This window comes from Aquila chrysaetos, chromosome 10, assembly GCF_900496995.4.
Source record: "Aquila chrysaetos chrysaetos chromosome 10, bAquChr1.4, whole genome shotgun sequence".
Classification (NCBI taxonomy): domain Eukaryota; kingdom Metazoa; phylum Chordata; class Aves; order Accipitriformes; family Accipitridae; genus Aquila; species Aquila chrysaetos.
Window position 1 is genome coordinate 39,667,677 of NC_044013.1, and position 21,113 is coordinate 39,688,789.

At 55.4% G+C, this 21,113-nt stretch overlaps 1 protein-coding gene across 3 annotated transcripts in view; it reads left to right on the plus strand.

Annotated features, from left to right (window-relative positions):
- The window catches only part of DOC2B (double C2 domain beta), a 37,257-nt gene extending 18,391 nt beyond the window's left edge, over positions 1-18,866 (plus strand). For all 3 annotated transcript variants that reach the window (XM_030027974.2, XM_041126451.1, XM_030027973.2), the window contains 7 exons: positions 1,241-1,315; positions 4,209-4,318; positions 13,755-13,881; positions 14,087-14,244; positions 16,376-16,457; positions 16,702-16,798; positions 17,474-18,866. In XM_030027974.2, the coding sequence (XP_029883834.1) occupies positions 1,241-1,315; positions 4,209-4,318; positions 13,755-13,881; positions 14,087-14,244; positions 16,376-16,457; positions 16,702-16,798; positions 17,474-17,610 (786 nt within the window). In that variant the 3' untranslated portion in view covers positions 17,611-18,866. The remainder of the gene's footprint in view (positions 1-1,240; positions 1,316-4,208; positions 4,319-13,754; positions 13,882-14,086; positions 14,245-16,375; positions 16,458-16,701; positions 16,799-17,473) is intronic.
- Positions 18,867-21,113: the final 2,247 nt, after the last annotated feature.

Genomic DNA, 21,113 nt, shown 5'->3' on the forward strand with positions numbered 1-21,113 from the left:
TGCCCAAACCCAGGCGTCGCTGATTACATTTTCATTGCACACAGCCTTTCCACCAGCAGCCCATAGGAATGCTTTCCTGCCAGGTGGATCCCTGGCAGTGGCATACACTCATTAATCCAGGGCACCGAATACTCTGCTCATCACACAAAGGGTGTGACGAGTCTTTAGCATCACCCAGCCTAGTTTCCATGCCCGGGTTGGATGGGTACCTCTGCAGAGAAACCCTCCTCTGATCCAGGCAGAGGATTGCCTTCAGACAGCCTAGAAATAACTCCTGCAGGGATCCTGCAGCCAGGCTGGAAATACTTTCGTGAGGTAGCCATTATCATTTCCACTTAGGACTGGCAAAAATCAGGTTCCATTTTTCATGCTCCTGTGTTGCTCCCCTACCCCAGGGAGTTCGCTTCCATGCGCTCTGTGCAGTCACGGCTTTGGGCTGGGTTTGTGCATCACCCTCGGATAATTTTCAGCCCGCTGGTTGTTCAGAAGAGGAGCAGGTTTGTCTCCTCCCTCTGCCCGAAGCAGGATCAACTCCAGAGCATCGCTGTAACAAACATGATCCACGTCATCCTTTAAGAACTGTGAGGGGCTTGTAGAAAAATCCATCAGGAATGGCCACAGCGAGTATTTCCTTGTGTTTGTTCTCCGGTACCCCCAGATTTCTCTGCAAACGCCGCGGCAGTCGGCTGGCGACAGCCTCCCACTGGCCTGAAAGCTGTTCTTCCTTCAGCTGTGCCTTAATAACAAAGAGTAGGTAGGTGCTATCACACCCTCTGGAAGCGCTTAAAAGTAACACCACAACAGCAGAGGTGTATGTTTGCTCATAAGCAATTATTAAATGACAAAACCCTGTAATTTTAAACCTCAAAAATCACTGCGCTGATTTACTTAACCTCCAAATTAATTGTGATCAGGGTGTCAGAATCGGCTGCTGGAAGAGCGGAGAAGTGCTTTGTGGCCGATGCCAAGTGCAGGTGAGAAGCCTTCCTGCAGCCCCTCCTCAGCACACACCGCAGGCGACGTTTGAACACTGAGTGTGCTCGGCTTTTGCTGCGCAGCCCGGATCCCGCACCAACCATATTCTCCTCCTTCCCCGATCACGGGAAATCTGTGCAATTACTCCACGGACCGACGACATCCCAGGGAAACGGGCATCGGTAGATGGGCTCAGCGAAGCTACCCTGCCTGCCCAGCGTCTTGCCCTTGTCCTAACTCCTGCTTTTTGCCCTTTCCTCTCCAGGGCCTGAAACCAATGGACCATAATGGTTTGGCCGATCCATACGTCAAGTTGCACTTGCTTCCCGGAGCCAGTAAGGTGAGACACCTTTTTTTCTTTTCCTTCCCTTCCTGGGGCTGCACCCTGCCCTTTGAAATCAGACCTGGGGGGTTCCCCAGGGAAAAGCTCTTCCTCCAGGGGCTGCTGGTTGCTGCAGCCAGACCTCGAGTCTCTTGTCTGGCTCTCGCTCAGGTGAGCAGGAGAGAGCAGCGGCAGGAGGTAAGAATTGGGGCTAAATCCATCCTTGCCTCTCCAGTAAACCACTGCCTGGGAGCTGGGTGCCAGCCCTTGACTCCTCGCCCTTGGGAGCAGGGGGTGCAAACGCTGCACTCCAGAAGCCCCTGGGAAGCACCAAGCGAACTGATCTGGAACTATAAACAAAGCAGCTCCTTTTTTTTTTTCCCCTTTTTTTTTGCGTTTAAAACCCCTCGGATCATAATAAAGCAGAGTATAAATCGTAAGGGAAATATTTCCATCTACTTAGGTTCAGCGCTTGCTGGAGAGAAGAGTAATTAAAGATATTGATGTGTAGTGAGAGCTTGGTGTAACTGATGGGGATGTTGAATTTAAATGCTAAATGTATGTGTTATGAATATTAATTGCACTCTTATTTTACACTGAAGGAAAAACCTTTTTGGGGGAGGTATATTTACTTGTTACGGTTCAGTTGAATTAATTCATAATGTTCAGGGCGGTAGAGGGAGTTTTTAACCACATTTCAAGTTCCGCTGGAAATAGGAGAGCCAGGAGCACTTTCATCAGTGATATTATGTCATTTCCATGTTTTGCAAATGCATTGATTAGCATTTCTGCTGGAGGTGATGGAGACCAGAGAGGTGGGAGGGGAGCTCTGAGCTGAGGGTAACGTAGGAGCTGCAGATTCTGCAAGCCCGGAGCAGCCGTGGGGGGACCCTCTGCTTGCCCCCACATCCCTCTGCCTCTGTGGTTGCTCTGTCTCCGTGCCTTCTTTCCAAACAGCGCTGCCCGAATCTGCTCTGGGAGAGGTGAACCAGATCTGGGGAATCGTGGATGTGTCCTGGGCTGGATGGTTCTGTGCAAGGTCCCCAAATCCCTCTGATGTTTCTGTCCCAGTCGTGGGCTCTCGGGCACCTGCGGCAGAGCCCAGGCCAAAGACGTGGGAAGCAGGGTCGGATTCGTTCTCCTCATGCAGAGGTCTCTACGTGAGCTGGTTACTGACTACTAAGTCACTCCAGATGGGAGATAAAGGTGCTCCCAGAGCTCAGTTCCTCTAATTTAATTTGTGTCCCTTGCCTAGGGCAGCATTAGCTGCTGGGTCATGCCCATCACGTTACCCCCTTGGCTAAACCCGCTTTCCTTCCCGACCACCCGGAGCCCCAGCCCCAGGATCAGGCCCCAGCAGGTCTGAGCAGGCTGTGGGTGCCATCAGGGCACTTTCGCCGCTGTCCTTGTCACCCCTCTGCAGGCTTCACGCTCGGCGACAGGCAGCCCGGCCGGCAGCTTCTCCTCCTGCGCTGCAAACGAACTCCTGGCTGAGTGCCGCGGAAAGCAATAGGCGTTGCAGGGCTTTAGATGCTGCTGCTAATTGAGTCCCTGCCCCTGCATCCCGGTCGGCTCCTGGAGCGTCGCGCCTTGCTCCGGGGTTATCTTCCTCCTAACCTGGCGCCTGGCGTTTTGCAGCTCCTCACCCAGCCTCCGCAGCGCTGCACGGGGCCTGGGTTTCTTTCCGAGGCAGAAATGGCTTTGGAAACCTAAAAGAAAGCACAGCACAGAATACAGAGGCTTTGTCTAGCTCTGAGGGATCAAACCCGGAGCAAGCAGCTACTTTGCACAAAGCGTTTGGGTGAGACGCTGTGCCGTGGTCCTCGATGGCTCCGTTGCACCGGCAGCTCCTCCGGCTCGTGGCCGTGTCTAGTCGATCTGGAAGAGCTTGTGTCTTTGGGGTGCTTTTGGTGGGGGAAGGACGTGCCAACAAGGTGACCCCCCCGCCCCCGGTTAGCTGCAAGCACAAGCTCTTTTCTTCACGCCATGCTTCACATCCCGCTCGCCTTTAGCTCAGGGCTGGTGAACCAAAGATGGGGAATGTAGCAGCTTCCCATAAAGACGCACAAGACGACTTTGAAGTGTTGATTTCCTGAGAGTTCCTTATGCCCAGCAGTGGCTGAGGGAGGGATGGAACTTTCTGACTTTACACCTTATCAGAGGGAAAATTGCTGCGCTCTCAGGCTGCCCCAGGCTGGGGGGATGATGGAGAAGCCCCATCTGAAGCCTGCAGCCCTTTGCTTCTGCTCTCCCTCTGTCCCCGACAGAAGCGAGCAGCTCAGGGGGTAAGATTAATGGTTAATCCCCCCCGGACCTGGCGGGGGTGGGTGTGTGCCAGGATGCCCCATCCACGCCAGGGACACAAGTGGCTGTGACAGCCCCGCTGTCCCTGGCCTCCCGCTCTGCAAAGCTGTGGTGCTGGAAGGAGTTGCCAGTGCTAACAAAATGCATATCAAGGAAGTTATTTTGAGTCAGGCAGGAACGGGAGCTGTGCTGGGAGCAGGAATGCAAATAAACAGCCAGAACAGCAAATTGGTATTTTTTAATGAACCTGAAAAGACATTTTTTTTCCTCTTTCGCTCTCTCCTGCTGCATAAATGAAGTCCCCATCCTCTCTCAGTGCTCTGCCAGGGTTCCCATTTTGCTGGCTGTTTCCAGGATGCAGGATGCGGGGTTGGATTGCTTTGCAAATGAGAGAATTGCCATGTTCTGCCCCTCTGGTTATCGCTGTGATCGGGGCCACCCCATCGAGGACAGGCCAGGTTATGGCACTGGGGCAGAAGGATGACGGCACCAATTGCCCCTTCATCTCCAAACTGTGCTTCCTTTTCTCCCCTCTCCCTGCCCATCGGTGCCCAAACGATCTCCTGGGGCCGGGTCCCGCTGACCACCATCTCCTTTGCTTTTCCAGGCGAATAAGCTGAGAACCAAAACGCTGCGCAACACGCTGAACCCCACCTGGAATGAGACACTCACCTACTACGGCATCACCGACGAGGACATGATCCGCAAGACCCTGCGGTAGGGCCCCGGGGGCTGAGCGGGGTGCTGAGCCTGGCGACGGGGGACGCGCGTGTCCTTTCCCCTCAGGGCCACCCCAGGCGTCCCTCCCCATCCCAGTGACGATTTTCCGGGAGAGCTCACGGGGACCCCCACACCCCAGCCCCACAGGATGGTCCTGGCCGCTCGTAGCAGAGCAGAGCAGAGTTATCACCCACCAAAGCCTATAGCTTGTGCGCATACCCTGCACGCATCCATCACCCCCGCGGTGACCGACGCTTGATTTACGGGGAGCCTGGGCTGGAAGAGCCAATGAGGAGCATGGTCCTGCTTTGTCATTAACTTCATAACTCACTCGCTGGGCTCCTGCCTGCAGAGGTGCTGTTATTTGGTTTTAACCTCTTCATGCCCAGCTCTCGTGGGCACATGTTAAGGCTTTGCGGTCACATCTTGCTGAGAAAAATCTCTCTGGGAAAGCTCTGGGACCCTTTCCAGGCTGAGCTTTTCGGGAGAAAGCTGGAGGCACCTGTGAATCATTGTTAAACTAAATGAAGAGCGTTTGTATGTATTTATTCTAGCCTCTTGGTTTAGTTCAGTCTCTGCACGTTCAGCAGCACCTCTGAGGGGCTGGGAGACATTGCGTGGGGCTGGAGGTGGGCAGGGGCGGTGCGGTGGGGCCGTGTGGGCTTGGAAGTGCTCCTTTGCGGGGAGGCACACGCCTGCGAATGCAAAGGTTTTCGTGTCTTGGCCACCATCCCGCTTGGGTGAGGGCAGGGAGTGACCCGGAGCCTGCGGACGGATCCTGCCCGGGGAGGGTGCTGGGTGGCCTCGGCTACTCCATCACCACTCTGATCTGGGACCGCTAGGCAGGAGGATTTGCTGTAAGATCTGCTGTCAAACAAAGGAGGATTTTGCATCGTGCTCCGAGAACTCGGGGCTTTGTCAGCTCCATGGCTGGAATCCGACCCTCCTTATTTGCAGATACCCTGGGAGGTTATTATTTTCCCCATGATGAGAGTGCAAGGCTGCCTTATAAAAGGTCCTGCTCAGAGGTGAATTTGGACAGAGCCTACCTGTTGTCTGCCATGTGCACAGAGATGAGAAATTTAGTGCTGCAGATTATTATTTCACGTGGAAAATATTAGTCATGCTGAAAGTGCTGCAGGCTTGTCGGGCTGGAAAGCCTGTGGTCTATTATTATTATTATTATTATTATTATTATTGGTGGGTATTTTTTCAATTTTTTCACCCCAGACTTTGAAGTTTTCAGCCTCTTCAAGCATGGAAATCGGTTTGTAGAGAGATGTTCGGCTGAGTTGTTTGCTGAAAGGCACCAGGGAGCAGAAGGGCTTGACCCCCACCTTTTCGGGGCCCTGGTAGCTGCTTCCCCCTGGGGAAGGGCTGCGCTTACCCGCTCCCGGGAGGCAGCAGGGAGACGCGGGATGCTCAGTGGCAGGGTGACACGCAGAAACATGCGCGTGGGCCGGCCTGGATTTGCCCTTCTCCCCACAGAAATCCCTTGTTAGCACATCCCTGCTCCTGCCTGCCAGCCTGGGTGCTGTGGGTGCTTTGCGGGGAGCCAGACGTGGCCACGGGCTCCCGCAGGGCTCGGCACACGGGGCTCCTTGTGCCCCCTCCAAAACTAAACTCCATGCGGGGACCCCTGTATCCCACTTGCAGGACCTCGGGGTGATGCGCAGGGACCCCTCGCTCCGTGGGGGGACATGCCTGACCGGAGACAGCGTTTCTGTCCTGGGACCTCCACAGGGAGCCCAGGAGATTGCTGGCAAGGTCAGTTAACGGCCAATTACCCAAAGTAGCTCTAAAGAGCCCCTTTTCCAGGGAGGCAAGGGAAGCCTCGGACTTGCGTGCGGTATAGATGCCCTGCGCGAGTTCCCAGCCGGGCGCTCTGCGGGAAGCGAAACTCCCTGCGAAGCCTCATCTGCTCACGCAGCATCCCCAGGGTTTTGCATCTCCTCGTGCCGTCAGAGCCATCCATCTCGTGCCTTCGCGCCCATCGGAGCTGCCTCTTCGCAGGGATGTTCCCAGGCTCTGCACGAAGACTGAGCTTTGCAGCTGAGGTTTCCTTGCCGGCAGCTGACCCTGGTGAATTAAGTGATAATTAAAGATCAAAATCCTCTCCGTACGGAGAGAAATATCCAAGCGCAATTCTGACTCATCGGCATTTGCAGCTAGCTGATGGGCTTTGCTGGAGCCTGTCACCATGGAGGTGGCGAGCCCCACGATGACATTGCCACGAGGGCAGCCGGTGGCCGGGAGCGCCACGGGGGCCACACAAATCCCCCCCCCCTCACCTTGCCTCCGAGCATAGTACTGGGATCTGGCACCGCATCCAGATGGAGCAGGCTCCATCCTGCAGGATTTAGCACAGCCCGGCCCCTGCTGGCAGCGCGGCGGCATGGGACCCCCCAGCCCCATCGCCCTGGCGCTAATGAGGTTCAAGGTTTGGGCACCTCAGCAGCACCCGTCCCTGTGTGCGGGTGGGCAGGATCAGTCTTTTCCTGCGTGGGGCAGAAAGGGGAATTGCATCCCCGGTGTTACCGTGGCGATCGGCGCACCAAAGGTGACCTAAAAGCCAGCGAACTCTGGGCTGGGTGTTATGGTTTTTTAGAGGGGCTCAGGGGGCTCCGCCATCTCCCTGGGAAGGTTGTGCGAGCAGAAAAGTGGAGAAGTTTGTGAAGTGGAGCTTGCTGTTGGGCTGGGGCTTGTGGCTTTGGTTTTGTCTGGAAATGCCTCCAGAGAGGAATTAAAGAAACAAACTTTTAGGTGGAGAAGGTTTCCCAGCTGGCGCCTCTGCTACGGGGCTGTCGCCTGTCGTGTGGGCCATCTCCTGCCCTGGCTGTGGTGGGTCTTCCCGGGGTGGGGTTCAGCCTCTTCTCTTGTGTAGACCCCCAAAAATTTCCTAGTCAGGACTCTGATCCCTTAAAAAAAAATGCCCCACACGTAGATGGGTGTGCAAAGGTGCAAATGAAATCACATTTCTTAGTCCCATCTCTGAAACCAGCGCACTGCAGGATGGGTGCTGGGACACCCTCGGTGGCCCCGTGTCCTTCCCTGCGCCCGGTGCTCCTTCCCGTGCCGAGCTTCGGCCGCCGGCACTAATGGCCATTTCGGCAGCAGGGCCCAGCCTGCCCTCGGGCGCTGGGCACGTGCTTAGCTGCTCTGCCCAACGGGTTTGGCAGAATTTCAGGTGGGAACTCAAACTCTTGCCGATGGGCCAAGAAATTCCTCTGCTAAAACAAAGCTTCTGAGCATCGTGGCTCCGTTTCTTATCTTGCATGAGGGAGTCAGAGCCTAAAATTCAAGTGCTCTTCATTTTCCTTAAGAGCAATTCCCCAGCCCCCTTTTTCCTTTTCTCCGTCTTCATGGTTGGAGATACTGGCAAAGGAGGTTTTATTTATCCTGAGGCAGGTTTAGATGAGACTTCATGCAAACCAGCCACAAGGTAGAAAAATCCATCTTTTATTTTAATTCCTTGCTTGGATTTTCTTCTTTTCAAACACTGGATATTTAATCAAGTAGAAGGGTGCAAGGGTGGGAAATGTTGCACCTTCTCATTTAGATACCCGCTGAATTGTGTCCTCGCTGCCTGGCTGGGGAGGGATCTTTGATTTATATGAGGAGGGATGGATGGGCTGGGGTCCCTGGTGGCTGGAGCTCACCAAGGATTTTTTATTTTGGTGTGGGTTGAGCTGTTTCTCCTCCGTGAGCCTCTCCATAACACCAGTGGCAATGGCCCTTCACCCTCCCGGTGCTGCTTCCCGCAGGAAGCATCTCCCATGCCGTGTATTGTCCTGCCTGCAGTGCTTCGCTTTACCTGTCCATCATCTCGGCAAAATATCTCCTTCTCCGCCAGGAAAAGCCAAGTTCAAAGCTGCGGGGACGCTGGCTTTCCTTGCGCTAATCAGGCGAGGTTCCTGCAAGGCGGCTGTTGGTAGTTGAAAGAGCATGAGTGATGCTCCCCTCGGTCTGGGAGGTGATTGTTCCCCGGGTGCCTCCTCGGTGCCGAGATTCACGGAGGGGCAGGGAACGCGATTGCAAAGTCTCTTTAATGTAAAAATAACGGCGGAGATCAAAGCTGCCGCCAACCTTCTCCTCCCTGCTGCCTGGGGAGCGTGTGATGCAGCGGAAAAGGTGGAAAAGCACCGAAAAATCTTCCCTGCCCACCTGGGCTCGTGGTGGGACGTGTCCAGCATGGGTTGGTGGGTCGGTGTTGGCACGGGGCACTCTGCCAGTGCCTGCAGCCCTCCTGCGGGAACGAGTGGCATTCGCCTCGTTGCACGGGCTGGAGCAGGGCTATCCTCTGCCTCCTGGAGCACGGAGTAACGGATCCCCTCTTGCCCAAGACCCCCAGCCCCACGCTCTGCCCCGACAGGCAGCCCCTCATCCCCGTGCAGCCTCGTCCGAGCTGGTCGAGTGACTTTTTGCTGTGACAGAGCCAAGCCCCGGGAGCCCTTGGGCTTCTCCTCCCCAAGCAGGGCCACCCCCAGGGGAGAAGGAGAGGTGAAGGCAGCCCAGCTAATTGCGCTGGCGAGCAGGATTTTGTTAATGAATCAACCCCCTCAAAAAAACACCAGATACTTCAGATTTCATGAAACACAGCAGGTGGGAGGATCTTGAAAGGTCTCATCCATTCATCGAATTAAATATCCTCGAGTCTAGCCCAAGGCTTAATAGCAATGAAACCACCCACCATCCTGAGAGAAGGCAAATTCAGAGCTGCTTGAAAGATGCTGGACTCGGAGGGCTGGGATGGCTGGGCTTGGGGGCAGGTTCCCTGTCAGCACCAGGGGTGAATCCCACGCTGCAGCCCCCACTCCCAGTCCCCGTCCGCAGTCTGAGCGCGGCCGTGCCGCAGCAGCTCGGCCGCGGTCTCCGGTGGTGGGAAGCCGGGGTGCGTGACGGGGGCAGGCAGAGAAATGCTGCAGGGGAAATTGGAATAGGCAGAATACGATCGCCTACATTAAAATAATACATGTAATATGCAATAAATAGATTGTATTCATAATAAATATCAGAGCTGGCCAGATATTGAATACAATTATTCATATCCAGATATATTGGCGAAGTGATGCATTATTCATGTGATACTCGGCTGGCCCACGAATGCCAGGAATTCTTTGTTTAATCATGTGTTTGACAAACATCATGACTCATTAAATACATTATTCAGAAAATAGTATTTGATCAGGTCTAATAGGCATACTGCAGACACTTAGAGATTTGGGGTCCCAAATTGCTTTACTTCAGAAGCGCTGAATGAGGTTTGCTCCGGAACTGCAGGCACACTCATCATTTCATCTAACTTTTACTGTGGTTTCTGCGCTCAGACCTTGAGGCATTTTGTGATGGAGCCCAGCACTGAACCCTCCTTTTAGTTTTAGGAGAGCTGCACAGTCCCGGGACACTGCCCTTCTCTGTTTTCTCTCCTTGCCAGGTGTTGCCCGTCCTTAAGCCAAGCAGGCATCACCTGTGCATCTGCTCCTCCATCAAGAGCCTAAGTTGCTATAGGGACCATAAGGGATCTTAGATACAGGAGATGCGTCTTCAGGCTCCGCTACCTATTACGTGCATGTGCGTTGTGGAAAAGGGGCCTCGTTGACCCCCGTTCTCCCCTTTCCACAATGGGAAAGAGGCCAGAGGGACACGTGTGCGAGCAGAAGTCGTGAGTCAGCCGAGCGGGGTTGCTTGAGCTGTGCGGTGAGTCAGGACTGTAACCCAGGAGCCCGGGCTGAGTAGGAGGGAGAATAAGTTTAATGAGCAGTGATTGTTCACTTGCTGCTTAGTTTTCTTCCAAGGTGGTTTTCACAGCCCTTGACTTAAAGATCAGGACCCCTCAGTGGAAGTTGTCAAATCAAAAGCTGAGCTCGAGGGATTGAGTTTAATAAAGAGAGGCGAGAGAGGGGTGATGTTCGAGTTAAAGGGCTCAGGGTGGCAGGTGAACGTGGCTGCCAGAAGCGTCTCCTGCTGTTTGTCATGGAGCTGATTTTCTAACCCAAGGCAGAAAAATTCCATCACATCGATTTCTTGTAATAAAATTCAAGCTGGTGTAATTGCATTACGCCTGCTTCCAAAGGGAGGGCTGGGGCCGGAGCTGCCTTCCCATCTGACTCACGCCCGCTGCCTTCGCTTACGGGGCCGGTGCACTGCCAGCCTGCCCGAGTTAAAAATACCGTCCCGGTGAAGGTGAACCGCAGACAGCCCGGGGGACTGGGGTTCGGGAGCTGAGTCGGAGGGACTGGGAGGGCTGACGCGAAACTCTGCGTCTGAACCACCTCTGGTCATCGCACACAGATGGGCGCAAAATGCAGGGACTCGCCTGAGAGGTTGCCAGAGATGCCAGAGGGAAAACGGGGCTGGGAGAGACCTGGCGGTGTCTCCGGCTCCGTCGCGCTGCTTTGGAGACGGCGGCAGTTCCCAGGTCTCGCAGATGTGCCAAAAACTGCCTCCCAAGGGACCCGCTTCTGCACAAACACCGTAACCAGCGTGGGATGTCAGCGGGGACAAAGAAGATGGCCATCGCCCCGGCGCTGCGCCGGGCTGGGCTGCTTCCATCGCCCAGCACCCGGGGGTCTTCCCCGCGGCGCTGTCGGTCCCGCGGGACAAAGGGGACGTGCGGTCTGCGGCGCTGCGGCAGGACCCCGACGCTGCCCCGATTTGTCACCTTTCTCCCTTGGGGAAGGGTTTGCCCTTCGGTGGGGCCGCAGCTCAGGCAGATGTGGTTTGGTTCCTGGGCTGTGCGGTGCGGGGAGGGCAGGAGCCGTCCCTGGGGCGGGGGAACGCAGGGGCTTGCAGCTGCCTGGGGCTGAGCTGAAGGTCTCTGAGCGGTAGCGGGCTGCACAGGAGCTGGCATTCTCCGAGCCGCTTGCTAAGGTGGGGGCAAGGGGCTCCCCCTGTCCCCGTGGGCAGCGAAACGGGGCTCAGCGGGGCTCTCCAGCCTCTCCCAGTGCGACACTGGAGATGCTGTCCCTGCCACCACCACTGAAGTTTTCCAGCTGTTTCCTTCCTGGGCTTCTGCCCATCCTGGATGGTTCTGGGGCTCCACAGCAAGTAAGACATTGCATTCAGTAGCTCGTTGTGCTTCTGGGGCATATCTAGACATTGTCGGGGGAAGATCTTGTTACTCATGTTCGTAAGAGGTAAAACCGGCACCAAACCCTGCCTCCCCCGAGCGTGCAGGAGACGGCACAGCTCCGCAATTGCCGGGTGTAAAAATAGACCCCTGGCTGTCAGCTCCTTGTGAGGGCCACGCTCCTCTCCTCTTCAGCCCAGCTTTCGTAACTGTGCGCTCGCTTTCCCTCCCCAGAGCTTTGGCCAGATGGGTGTGGGGTTGTGCATGCCTGGCAAGTGCCGCTTCTTGTCTGGAGCTGCCGCTGCTCCTTTTTCGGTTTTGTTCTTTAAAAGAGAGGCGAGAGGAGGAATAGAAATAGGAAATATTGTGGCTGCATTTAAGATTCTCTTTGAGGATTTTACTGTTGCGGTGGGGTGGTTTTGTTCGCGGGTATCTATAGTAACGCTGCATCCAGCTATGGTTTTCTGGAGAGCAGCATTCCCTGTCTTCCTGCTTGTATTATTTTTTTCCAAACCCCCTTCGTCTGCCACTCCCCAGCCCTGACAGTCCTTGTGCCGTGCAACTGAGCCGTCCCTGTGGCTCCCTCGTTGCCTTTTTATTCGCTTGTGAGCATGAGGGTGGACAAACCATCCATGGACAAACCATCCATGGATAAACCATCCATGGATAAACCATCCAAGGATTAACAGTCCAGGTGCTGCGCAGGCCAGAGGTGGGGTGCGGAATTAGTTACTCTGAGGCAGGATCCCAGGGCACTATTTGTCTTTTTAATTACTTTTACCCCTTCCTGAGTAGGTTCTGTTTGTCAAAACTTGGCAAGGCGGACCACGGTCCCTGGAGGCAGAGATGCTGCCTGTGAGAAAAGGGCACCAATGGGAGTGGGTGAAAGAGAGAAAAGATCAGACAGCAAAAGGACGAGAAGACACTGTAGGAAGATGTAAAAAAAGGGGAGAAAGGAGACAAGGGAAGGGAAACGCCTTTCCTCTATGGACGGGGAGCCCAGCCGGTCCCTGCGTGGCTCCAGTGTGGGTGCGGGATGCTCCCTTCAGAGGGGGACGGGACGGCTTTCCTTGTCCCCAGCTCCAGGCAGTGCTGCTGGGGGACGGCTAGTCCATCGCAAGGCAGCCACCACCCTCCCGGCCCCCTCTCCGGGATTTTAGGAGCTGCGAGCAGAGGCTCCCCGCAAGCGCTAACTTTGCTCTTCTGTCATCTCTCCTGACGCCCAGAGCGGGCTGGGAAGCAGCAGAGAAATGACTCATTAGCTGCCAGCTCAGGGAAAGGCATTTATAGCTTTCACACGGAAAACAGCTTTCGCTCAGCATTGCCGTCACTGCCCTCGGATGCCGGCTGCCGGGATGCAGGGGTGCATCCCGGGACCCGGCCCTGCGCAGGACCCCGACGGGGCTGGGAGAGCTTCACTTGGCCGAGGCATGATGCCTTTCGCGGACTGGGTCTGCAAATCCTTCCTGGTCTTGTCGGCACGGTGGGAGAGGAGGTGGAGGACCCCCTCCGTGTCCCAGAAGGGGCAGCCAGGTCCCCAGCACCAGGAGACATGCCACGCTCGGAAAAGTGCCCGAGCTCCTCGGGTAGGGAGGGAAGGAGCCCCACGGGGAGGCACGCTTCTGCCGGCCGTGCAGTCCGAGAGTGGGTTTAGGAAGAGCCTCCCGCGCCGGGCAGGATGCAGCTGGGCTGGTGGCGGCTCAGAATAGTTTTGCTTTAGTCACCGATGACTTTGATGTTTTAATGGAAGAGCCATTAGAACGCTTGAGGCCCCAGGTTGCTCTTCCGACAGCGCCTGGGCTGGGGCGTGCGTTACACACAGCCACTGCGGCACTGCAGGGTTGTGATGTTCAGGGTTCGGGAGCATCTTCCCTGGAGGGACCCCGATCTCTGGGGGGGGTGACAGCCATCCCGAGGGTTGCAGGAGCCTTGGCCAGGATGGGGTCTGAGCAGGAGAGATAGCCGTGGTGGCTGTGGGGCCCAGCCGGGACGTGCGGGTAGCTCCACGTGTGTTGGAGCTGGGAGATACGGCGTAGCTCAGCCTCCACCTCCCGCATCCCTCTGCTTCCCTAAACCTGGCCAGTCCTCCATCCCGGCAGCCTCGGGACTCGGCTGCGGAGGTGAAGCAGACCAAGATATTGGGTGTCACATTTAAACATCACGAGCTGCCCTGGCCGGGCTGTAGCAGCAGGTCGATGCCCTCCAGCCGCCTGCGAAGGAGGTACCCAGTCACTGGCCTGGGGAAAGGCGGCCTCGAAGTCGTCCCCTTGCTGGGGGGACTTGCAGCGCGACGGGGCAGCCCCTTCCCTCGTGCCATCGCGTCCCCTCTCCCCGGTGGTCCCGCTCACCTTGTGCTTGTTGCAGGATCTCGGTCTGCGACGAGGACAAGTTCCGCCACAACGAGTTCATTGGGGAGACGCGGATCCCGCTGAAGAAACTGAAGCCCAACCAGACCAAAAACTTCAATATCTGCCTGGAGAAGCAGCTGCCGGTGAGTGGGGGGTTCGGAGCAGCGTCCCCCACCGTGGGCCCACGGATACAGCAGCTTCTCCCTGCGGCACGCGGGAGCGTGGAGTAGTTCGACCCCTCAAACGTGATCAGGGATGGGGAGAGCATCCCTTGCGCCGGGGAGGTGGGTGTCCAACCGCAGCCGTGTCCCGGAGCAGCCTCCCGACTGGGTGCCTTCCCTCCCCCAGATAGATAAAACAGAGGATAAATCGCTGGAGGAGCGCGGCCGGATCCTCATCTCCCTCAAGTACAGCTCGCAGAAGCAGGCGTTGCTGGTGGGCATCATCCGCTGCGCCCACCTGGCCGCCATGGACGCCAACGGCTACTCGGACCCCTACGTCAAAACGTGAGTGCTGCCCTGGGGCTGCGCCGGGCTGGGCAAGAGGCTGCCGCTGCCAGCCCTCCGTGAAGCCGTGCTGTCCCCTCTTGCCTCTCCCTGCAGTGGAAATTAATTGATCTCATTAGGAGATTCAAATGAGGGCGTCACGGCAGCAGCTCGTATTCTCCTGGAGTGCGTTATTCCCCGGCGATTATTTTACAGCACTTCAGAGTAACGGGGGTGCAGGATCTGCCCGGCAGCGTGTGGCCGTGCCCGCTCTACACCGGGGACGTCGTGTCGTCCCCGCCGGTTCAGCGGCAGCTGGGCGCCCGTGGTGCCCCGCTGGCAGGCTCCGCGCTGCGTGTCGGCACTGCCCTTGCTTGGGAGAGGGTCTGCGGCGAGGACGCAGCCCCGGGGACAGAATTGGTGGCCCAACGCAGACAGGTATGGGCGGGTTTTGCTGATGGCGTAGCCCCAGCCCGGCGGGTCGCGGGTCTCATCCGGCGGCACGGGGATGGGTATCCCCCGAGCAGGACGGTGCCTGTGCCCGACGGTCCTGAACCTTGCTCAGCACCTGCAGGCGCCTTTGCTTTCCTTCCCAGCGATACCCCCAGCCTTTTCACTCTCCGAAGCCCACACCGTCCCCTCCCAGGATGCAGGGGACGGGCAATTAATCGTCCCCTTCCCCAGGTCCCAAGGGAGAGGAGGCTCCCAGCCCGGCTCCCAGCCCAGCTCCCAGCCCGCCAGCGGGGCCACCACCCCGCGCTTTGGAAAGACTCTAATTACAACATGTGTGTAATTAGGTCAGACAGCTCTTTAATCGCAACCCGTGGCTCCGGTGGCTCCAGGGCCTGGTTAACAGAGCCGAGGGCACATTTACAGGTCCCACTGACACTTTGCAATGTAAATGACTGGGAGTACCTTCCTTTTGAAAAATACCAGCAATATTAAAAAAAAAAAAAAGAGCCATTAAAATGACTGTAATGGGCTGCTGTGACTCAGCCTCATCCAAGTGATTCAGGGAAGTCGGTGTCATCCAGGGGCTACTAAGGGATGCTGAGGAAGGTGATGGTTTGCTGACGCAGAGCCGGGCTGGCGCGGGGCCCTGCATTGCCGCAGCTCCTGTTTTTTTGGGTAGATGGCATTTTTCAAACTTACTCTCTGCAAAGCAGAGAAGGAAGCCCCCCCTGTGCCCACCCCATGTCCCTGTCCCCAGTGTGCTGACCCAAACTTTGGCACTTTCGGGGATGATATTTGTTAAGGCAGAGCTACTGGGATAAACTGTGCCTGGCGCTTGGGAGGCCAGTAATGGAGTTTATCGGCAGCACACTTTCGCCTTCCTATTTAATTGTTCTTTAGGAGTGGAGGTGTTTGCATAAAAATCCACTCATGCTTTTTTAAATGCTCATCGGAGGCTCAGCCACTGAGGTAACAACTCCTGTTGTACAGAGTTGTTTTGTAGGTGCCCCTTGTGCTATCTGCAGTAGATTGTATCTGCAGGGCTTGAATCAGAGCAGATAGACAAAGTGATGATTCTCAGTACAAGCCCTAATTTTTTAATTATGAGCAAGATCTGGAAAGTGTAACAAGAAAGCAGAACTGATGTTTAAAGGAGCAGCACCAATACAAAACCACGATGAATTGACTTTGGCCTGGCCCAGATTTTGGACGCCCTCTCTGCTTGATGACACTTTAATCTTGTTTGCTTCTCAGCCCTGCCGCTGCGCTGCAAAATATCTGCAGGAAACAGCGGGGCACGAAACTGCAGTGGCTGCACTTGCTCCTGTTCCCTCTTACAAACCTGCGTGTGGTTTCTGTCTCCTGGCAAGGCTCTGGATGAGCAGACCGGTCCCAGGGTCCCAAGTCTGGACTGGTTCTGGACTGGGAGCGTTTGACTTTGGGAGCTGGGAACATGTGTGCGGTGCCAGTGTCCCCTAGGGACTGGAGATGGGATAATCGGTGCTCTCTGATGGCAGCCGGCGACTCGTCTTGTGCTAACGTGGGGAAATGCTGCTTCTTTCCAGCCATCTCCAGCATTTTGGCAGAGGGGGGGAAGAGGGAGCCGCAGGTTTGGGGACCTGGGCAGCCCTACTTGCCTTCCTTGCTGGGAGGGGGTACGGGACCTGTGTGCGACGATGCTGCCTTGGTTTTGTTGCAGTTACTTGAAGCCAGATGAGGACAAGAAATCAAAGCATAAGACGGCGGTGAAGAAGAAGACGCTGAACCCCGAGTTCAATGAGGTGGGTTTTTGCCGGTTGTGGTTCTCGCCTAGGGGCTTTTCTCAGTCCTTGGACTTAAAAGGAGAAAAAAAAAAAAAACCCAACCCCAGTCTTTAGGTGAGGGATCAGGGTTGAGTTCCCTGTGGGTGGCAAAGGGCAACAGCCCGAGGAGGAGGATGGACAGCCCCAGCCGCCTCCCAGGCGTCCCGGCCCCTGCAGAAACCCGGCACGGGTTCGTTCTGACTCTGTCTCTGCTCCCCAACAGGAGTTTTGCTATGAGATAAAGCATGGTGACCTGGCGAAAAAGACCTTGGAAGTCACAGTGTGGGACTATGATATCGGGAAATCAAACGATTTCATAGGTGAGTGGGGCACACCAGAAAGTCTCTTTGACCTCTCTTTTTTTTTTTTATTTTCACCTTCTGTGCCTCTTCTTCTTTCATCTGCTGCTGTTCTGCCCTTCTCCAGCCTCCCGGTTTGTTCTCCATCCCCACGTTCATTCTTGCTGCGTTTCTGTTCTGCTTTTATCCTTCTCCTGCACCTGAGCCTCCTCTCCGCAGCCGGCCCCGCTGCTCCTCACTTCAGACATCCCCCGTGCAAGGAGCACCCAGGCAGGGAGAAGATGCGTCTTCCTCTCCCCTTCTGTTTTCAGATCTTTTCTTCTGAAGAAAAAGCAGGCTTAACAGGGAGGTTTCGTTTATCCCTGTTGGATGTCTAGGCTTGTTGTGATTTTGTTACTGGTCACTGTGATTTATTGTTAACGAGTGCCCAGTATCTCTGACGGCCGCTGCAACTGCAATGAGTCTCCCGTCCTCGGCACAAGAACAAGCTGCCCGGGGCAGGTCCCGGATCGCAACCGTGAGGGGCCGGGGAAACCAGGCTGCGATTGCCCGTGTGTCACATCGGGTCGTGGCATTAAATGCCGCGAGAGCGGCTGCATGACCTGGCTCCGGCCAGTGTCCCCCGGCATCCCTCGGCACCCCGTGCAGGGCTGATGCTCACCCCACACCTCTCCCTCTCTCTGTCTGTCTCTCAAGGTGGAGTCGTGTTAGGAATTAACGCCAAAGGCGAGCGGCTGAAGCACTGGTTCGACTGCCTGAAAAACAAGGACAAGAAAATCGAGCGCTGGCACACGCTAACGAACGAGCTGCCGGGGGCTGTCCTCAGCGACTGAGCGCCGCGGGGCCGCTCCCCGGGCGGGCACAGCTCTGCCGGCCACAGCCTTTGGACTTCTCTCGTTTACGGCTTTGGATACGGGGGATCGTGGTACCGGGGCGGCCGGGAGAGCGGGACAGCCCGTGCCACGGCCTGGCTGCAGGGAAACCCTTCCCAGGGAACAAGGCAGCGGCGGTTTGCTCTGCTCAGCGGGTCCCGTCCCCCAAGGCTTTTCCAAAATGCCTCTTCGCACCCCGACACACTCTCACACACACTCACGAGCGTGCACATGCATGCGCACACACGCACGTGTGCACACGCACACGGACACCACACGCCTGCATGCACTGCAGTTCTGACTCCTAACTCTTTGCTATACTGAATTACCTTCTCGCTGCCTTGCAATTCAGTGGCAAAAATGAATGCATCAGTCTCCGTTCGTGTATCTAATATGAGCAAAAGGCGTCACTAAAACCCGGAACTATTTTCTCGAGGCAATTGTGCCATATTTCTGGTGGTTTGTCAGTCTCTGTGGTTTGGGCCTAAACAGTCTTTTATGCATTTAAAGCTCCTCTGTTTGGAATGATTGTGTCCCCTGATAACCTAGGAAGACTGTTTGCTTTTCTTCCAGAAATGTTGTGCTCGTCCTCTCCAGTAACCCGTGTAAAGTTAGCCAGCAAGCTGAAAGCGCTGTGCAGACCACGGCTTCCCTCTCGCGGTCCCCGGGATCGGGCGGCTTCACGTTTGCAGAAGTGGGGGGCAAAATAAAAAGCTCAGCAAAGCCACCGGCCGTTCCTGCTTCCCAGGACCGGCAGCGAAGTCTCGCGCTGCCCGCCCAGCAGCTGTTCTCCTAATGAAAACCACGCCTTCCCGCCCGGAGCCACACAGCCAGGCTTCAGCATGGCTATTTTTCCAGCAAAGCCAGCTTCCAGGCTAAATTTTTCTATCACTTTTCCCTTATTCATCCTTTTCCAATTCATGCCATTACCTAAAACCCAACCGAGGCGCTTTACGCTGCGAGCTGGTGGCGTGCAGCAAGCTGAGCCATGGGACCGAGCCGGCATCGTGTTTGCAGAGATGCTCAGCTCCGGCACGGCCATCAGGTTGGTCCATTTTCTGCCTCGGACAGCGTCCAAACCAAATTTCTGTGTCCGGCGCGGTAATAATATGATGATATGATAATAATAATAATCCCAGCTCTCATCCTCTGTGACCCACCCTGGCCAGTCTCTGCATCCTCATCCCACGGGGTGCCGGCTCTTGTGCAAACATGATGAAGTCGTGTTTGCACAAGAGCCGGCGCCCGGTGGGCTGAGCTAAAACTTTCTGTGAAATGCTGCACCTTGCCAGAAATTTTTGAAGCCTTTAAACCGTGATTTCTTAGGAAGAGCTGCTGTTTCCCCATCGGTCTCAATTACTACAGCTTCTGAGCCCCGTAGCTGTGTATGCGTGCGTGCGCGTGTGTTGCCAACTTCTTTTTTTGGAAAGCAATCGGATCTCTGGAAACCTACATTTACTTTTCAAAGTGACGATCGTGTTACACCTTGTTTGATATGGGGGGAAATTAAAAAACAATGTTCTTAGGGGCTTTTTTAATAACTTAATATTTGTAATGCATTCTACAGATATGCATGGATTTTATTTGAATGCCAGCAGCACGTCAAGTAGGATGTTCCCGGTAATCCTCTCTGTCTGTCACTGGTCCAGCACCTTAAAAACTGGTTTGGGTCTGAGCTTCCAGGAGAGCTACAGGCACGCCGGGTCGGCTGTGCCTCCCTTTCCTTGCAAAGTTACTTTCAATCCACCGTTTGTTTAAGCACATCTTGCCATGAAACTGGTTTATGCCTGAGGTGGAGTAGGACATGATGTGGGGGGGGTTCCTTCACTTTGTATCCCAGTCTTTTCTAAGCGGGCGGTCCGTCCGTCCATCCCAGCTGCATGCAGAGTGGTGGTCGTCATGCCAGGCCTCGTGAAATGTTTGATACCGATGTTTTGCTACCATGTGAAGGCTGCAGAAACTGTCCTTACCTGCATCCTAAAAGACTTTTGTATTTCAGTATTATCTATCTGTGTACTTTTTGTCAGATTTGTTAATATTTATAACGAGACCCCAAAATAAAAAGGGAAAAAAAAAACATCGATGCCGGCGGTGCAGCTTTTGAATCTCCCCGCATCGGTACCACGGTGCGTGAGCTCAGCGTGTCACAGCACTTCTCAGACGGAGCAGGGAGTGACCCAGAGACGCGAGATAAAGAGCTGGGGCCCGGCGAGGACTCGGGGAGCAGGAGAAGGTTTTAAACCAGAGCATTGGGTGCTGCTTGGCTTTATTCTCCACTTTCCAATCTCTTGCTGCAAAAAAAAAAAAAAAAAAACCACCAAACCAGCACTGTAACTGCGCTGGCTCCACGTCCCCTGCTTTCACTGGGGACCCCACTCCGTGTCAGCAGGGTGCTGCGAGGTTGCACAGGGACCGTAAGCGCCGGCGGTGGAGGGTGGGATGGAGATTGGTCAAGGGAGGATTAAAAAAAAAAAAAAAAAAAAAAAAAAAACATTAAAAAATCTCTGGGCTTTCTGAAGTTTCCATTAACTTCACATGACTTAAGGCACTATTCAGTAGCGTTAGCAGAAGGGCATCAGAGAGGCCCCGTGCGGTGGCCGGGGCAGTCTCCGCACGGATTTTTTGCCCCCTCGGACGCTGTGACCGTCCTCCCCGGGGCGAAGGCGCAGAGTCACCTCCCTGCACTGAGAGGGAGCCGAGGTGCCGCCCGCCCCACGGCTGCTCCAGCTGCCTCATTTAATGCATATTTTTCCCTGCCGTAGTTTTGGATTGATCAAACGTATATATTTTCAGCGGTTAATATTCAAGCTGCGAGCAGCCGGGCTGCTTCCTGGTGCTGAAGGCAATTCCCTCCTCGGAGGCTGCCGTTTCCCATGGGAAGCCCCGACGGTGTTAGCTCTCCGTACCCACCTCGCCCTTCGTCATCACTGCTCCGCGGCCCGGACCGTCGCATTGACATTAAAAACCTGCCGACGGTTCTGGCACGTGTTACACCAGCTGCTTCTGGCTACAGCGGCGCGCGAGCGCGGCACGGGCAGATACTGCGCTTTCCTGCCGCTTGGCCCAAATATCCACAAGTATGGCCCAAACCGAGCTTCCCTCAGAGATGGATACATGCACACGCACACCCCTTTACACATATATATCCCCCTACAGCGATACAAATATATATATCTATAGACACACATTATATATACACGTATACTCATGCGCATAGGTGCATACATACATATGTGTACACATGTGACTGAGTCAGTTAATTATACGCTTGTGTCTCTTCATATATTTTTAAAAATAAAGGCTCGGCATTTCTCCGTACCGTTTTTACCCGCTGACACGGTGCAGGAGCAGCAGCGGGCACAGGAGCCGGAGCAGGCGAGCATCCCTGTGCGAAGCGCGTCAGGGCAGGGAGCCGCAGCACCGGGGGCCCTCGGTCGCCTGCCCGGCGGGTCGGTGGGTCGGCG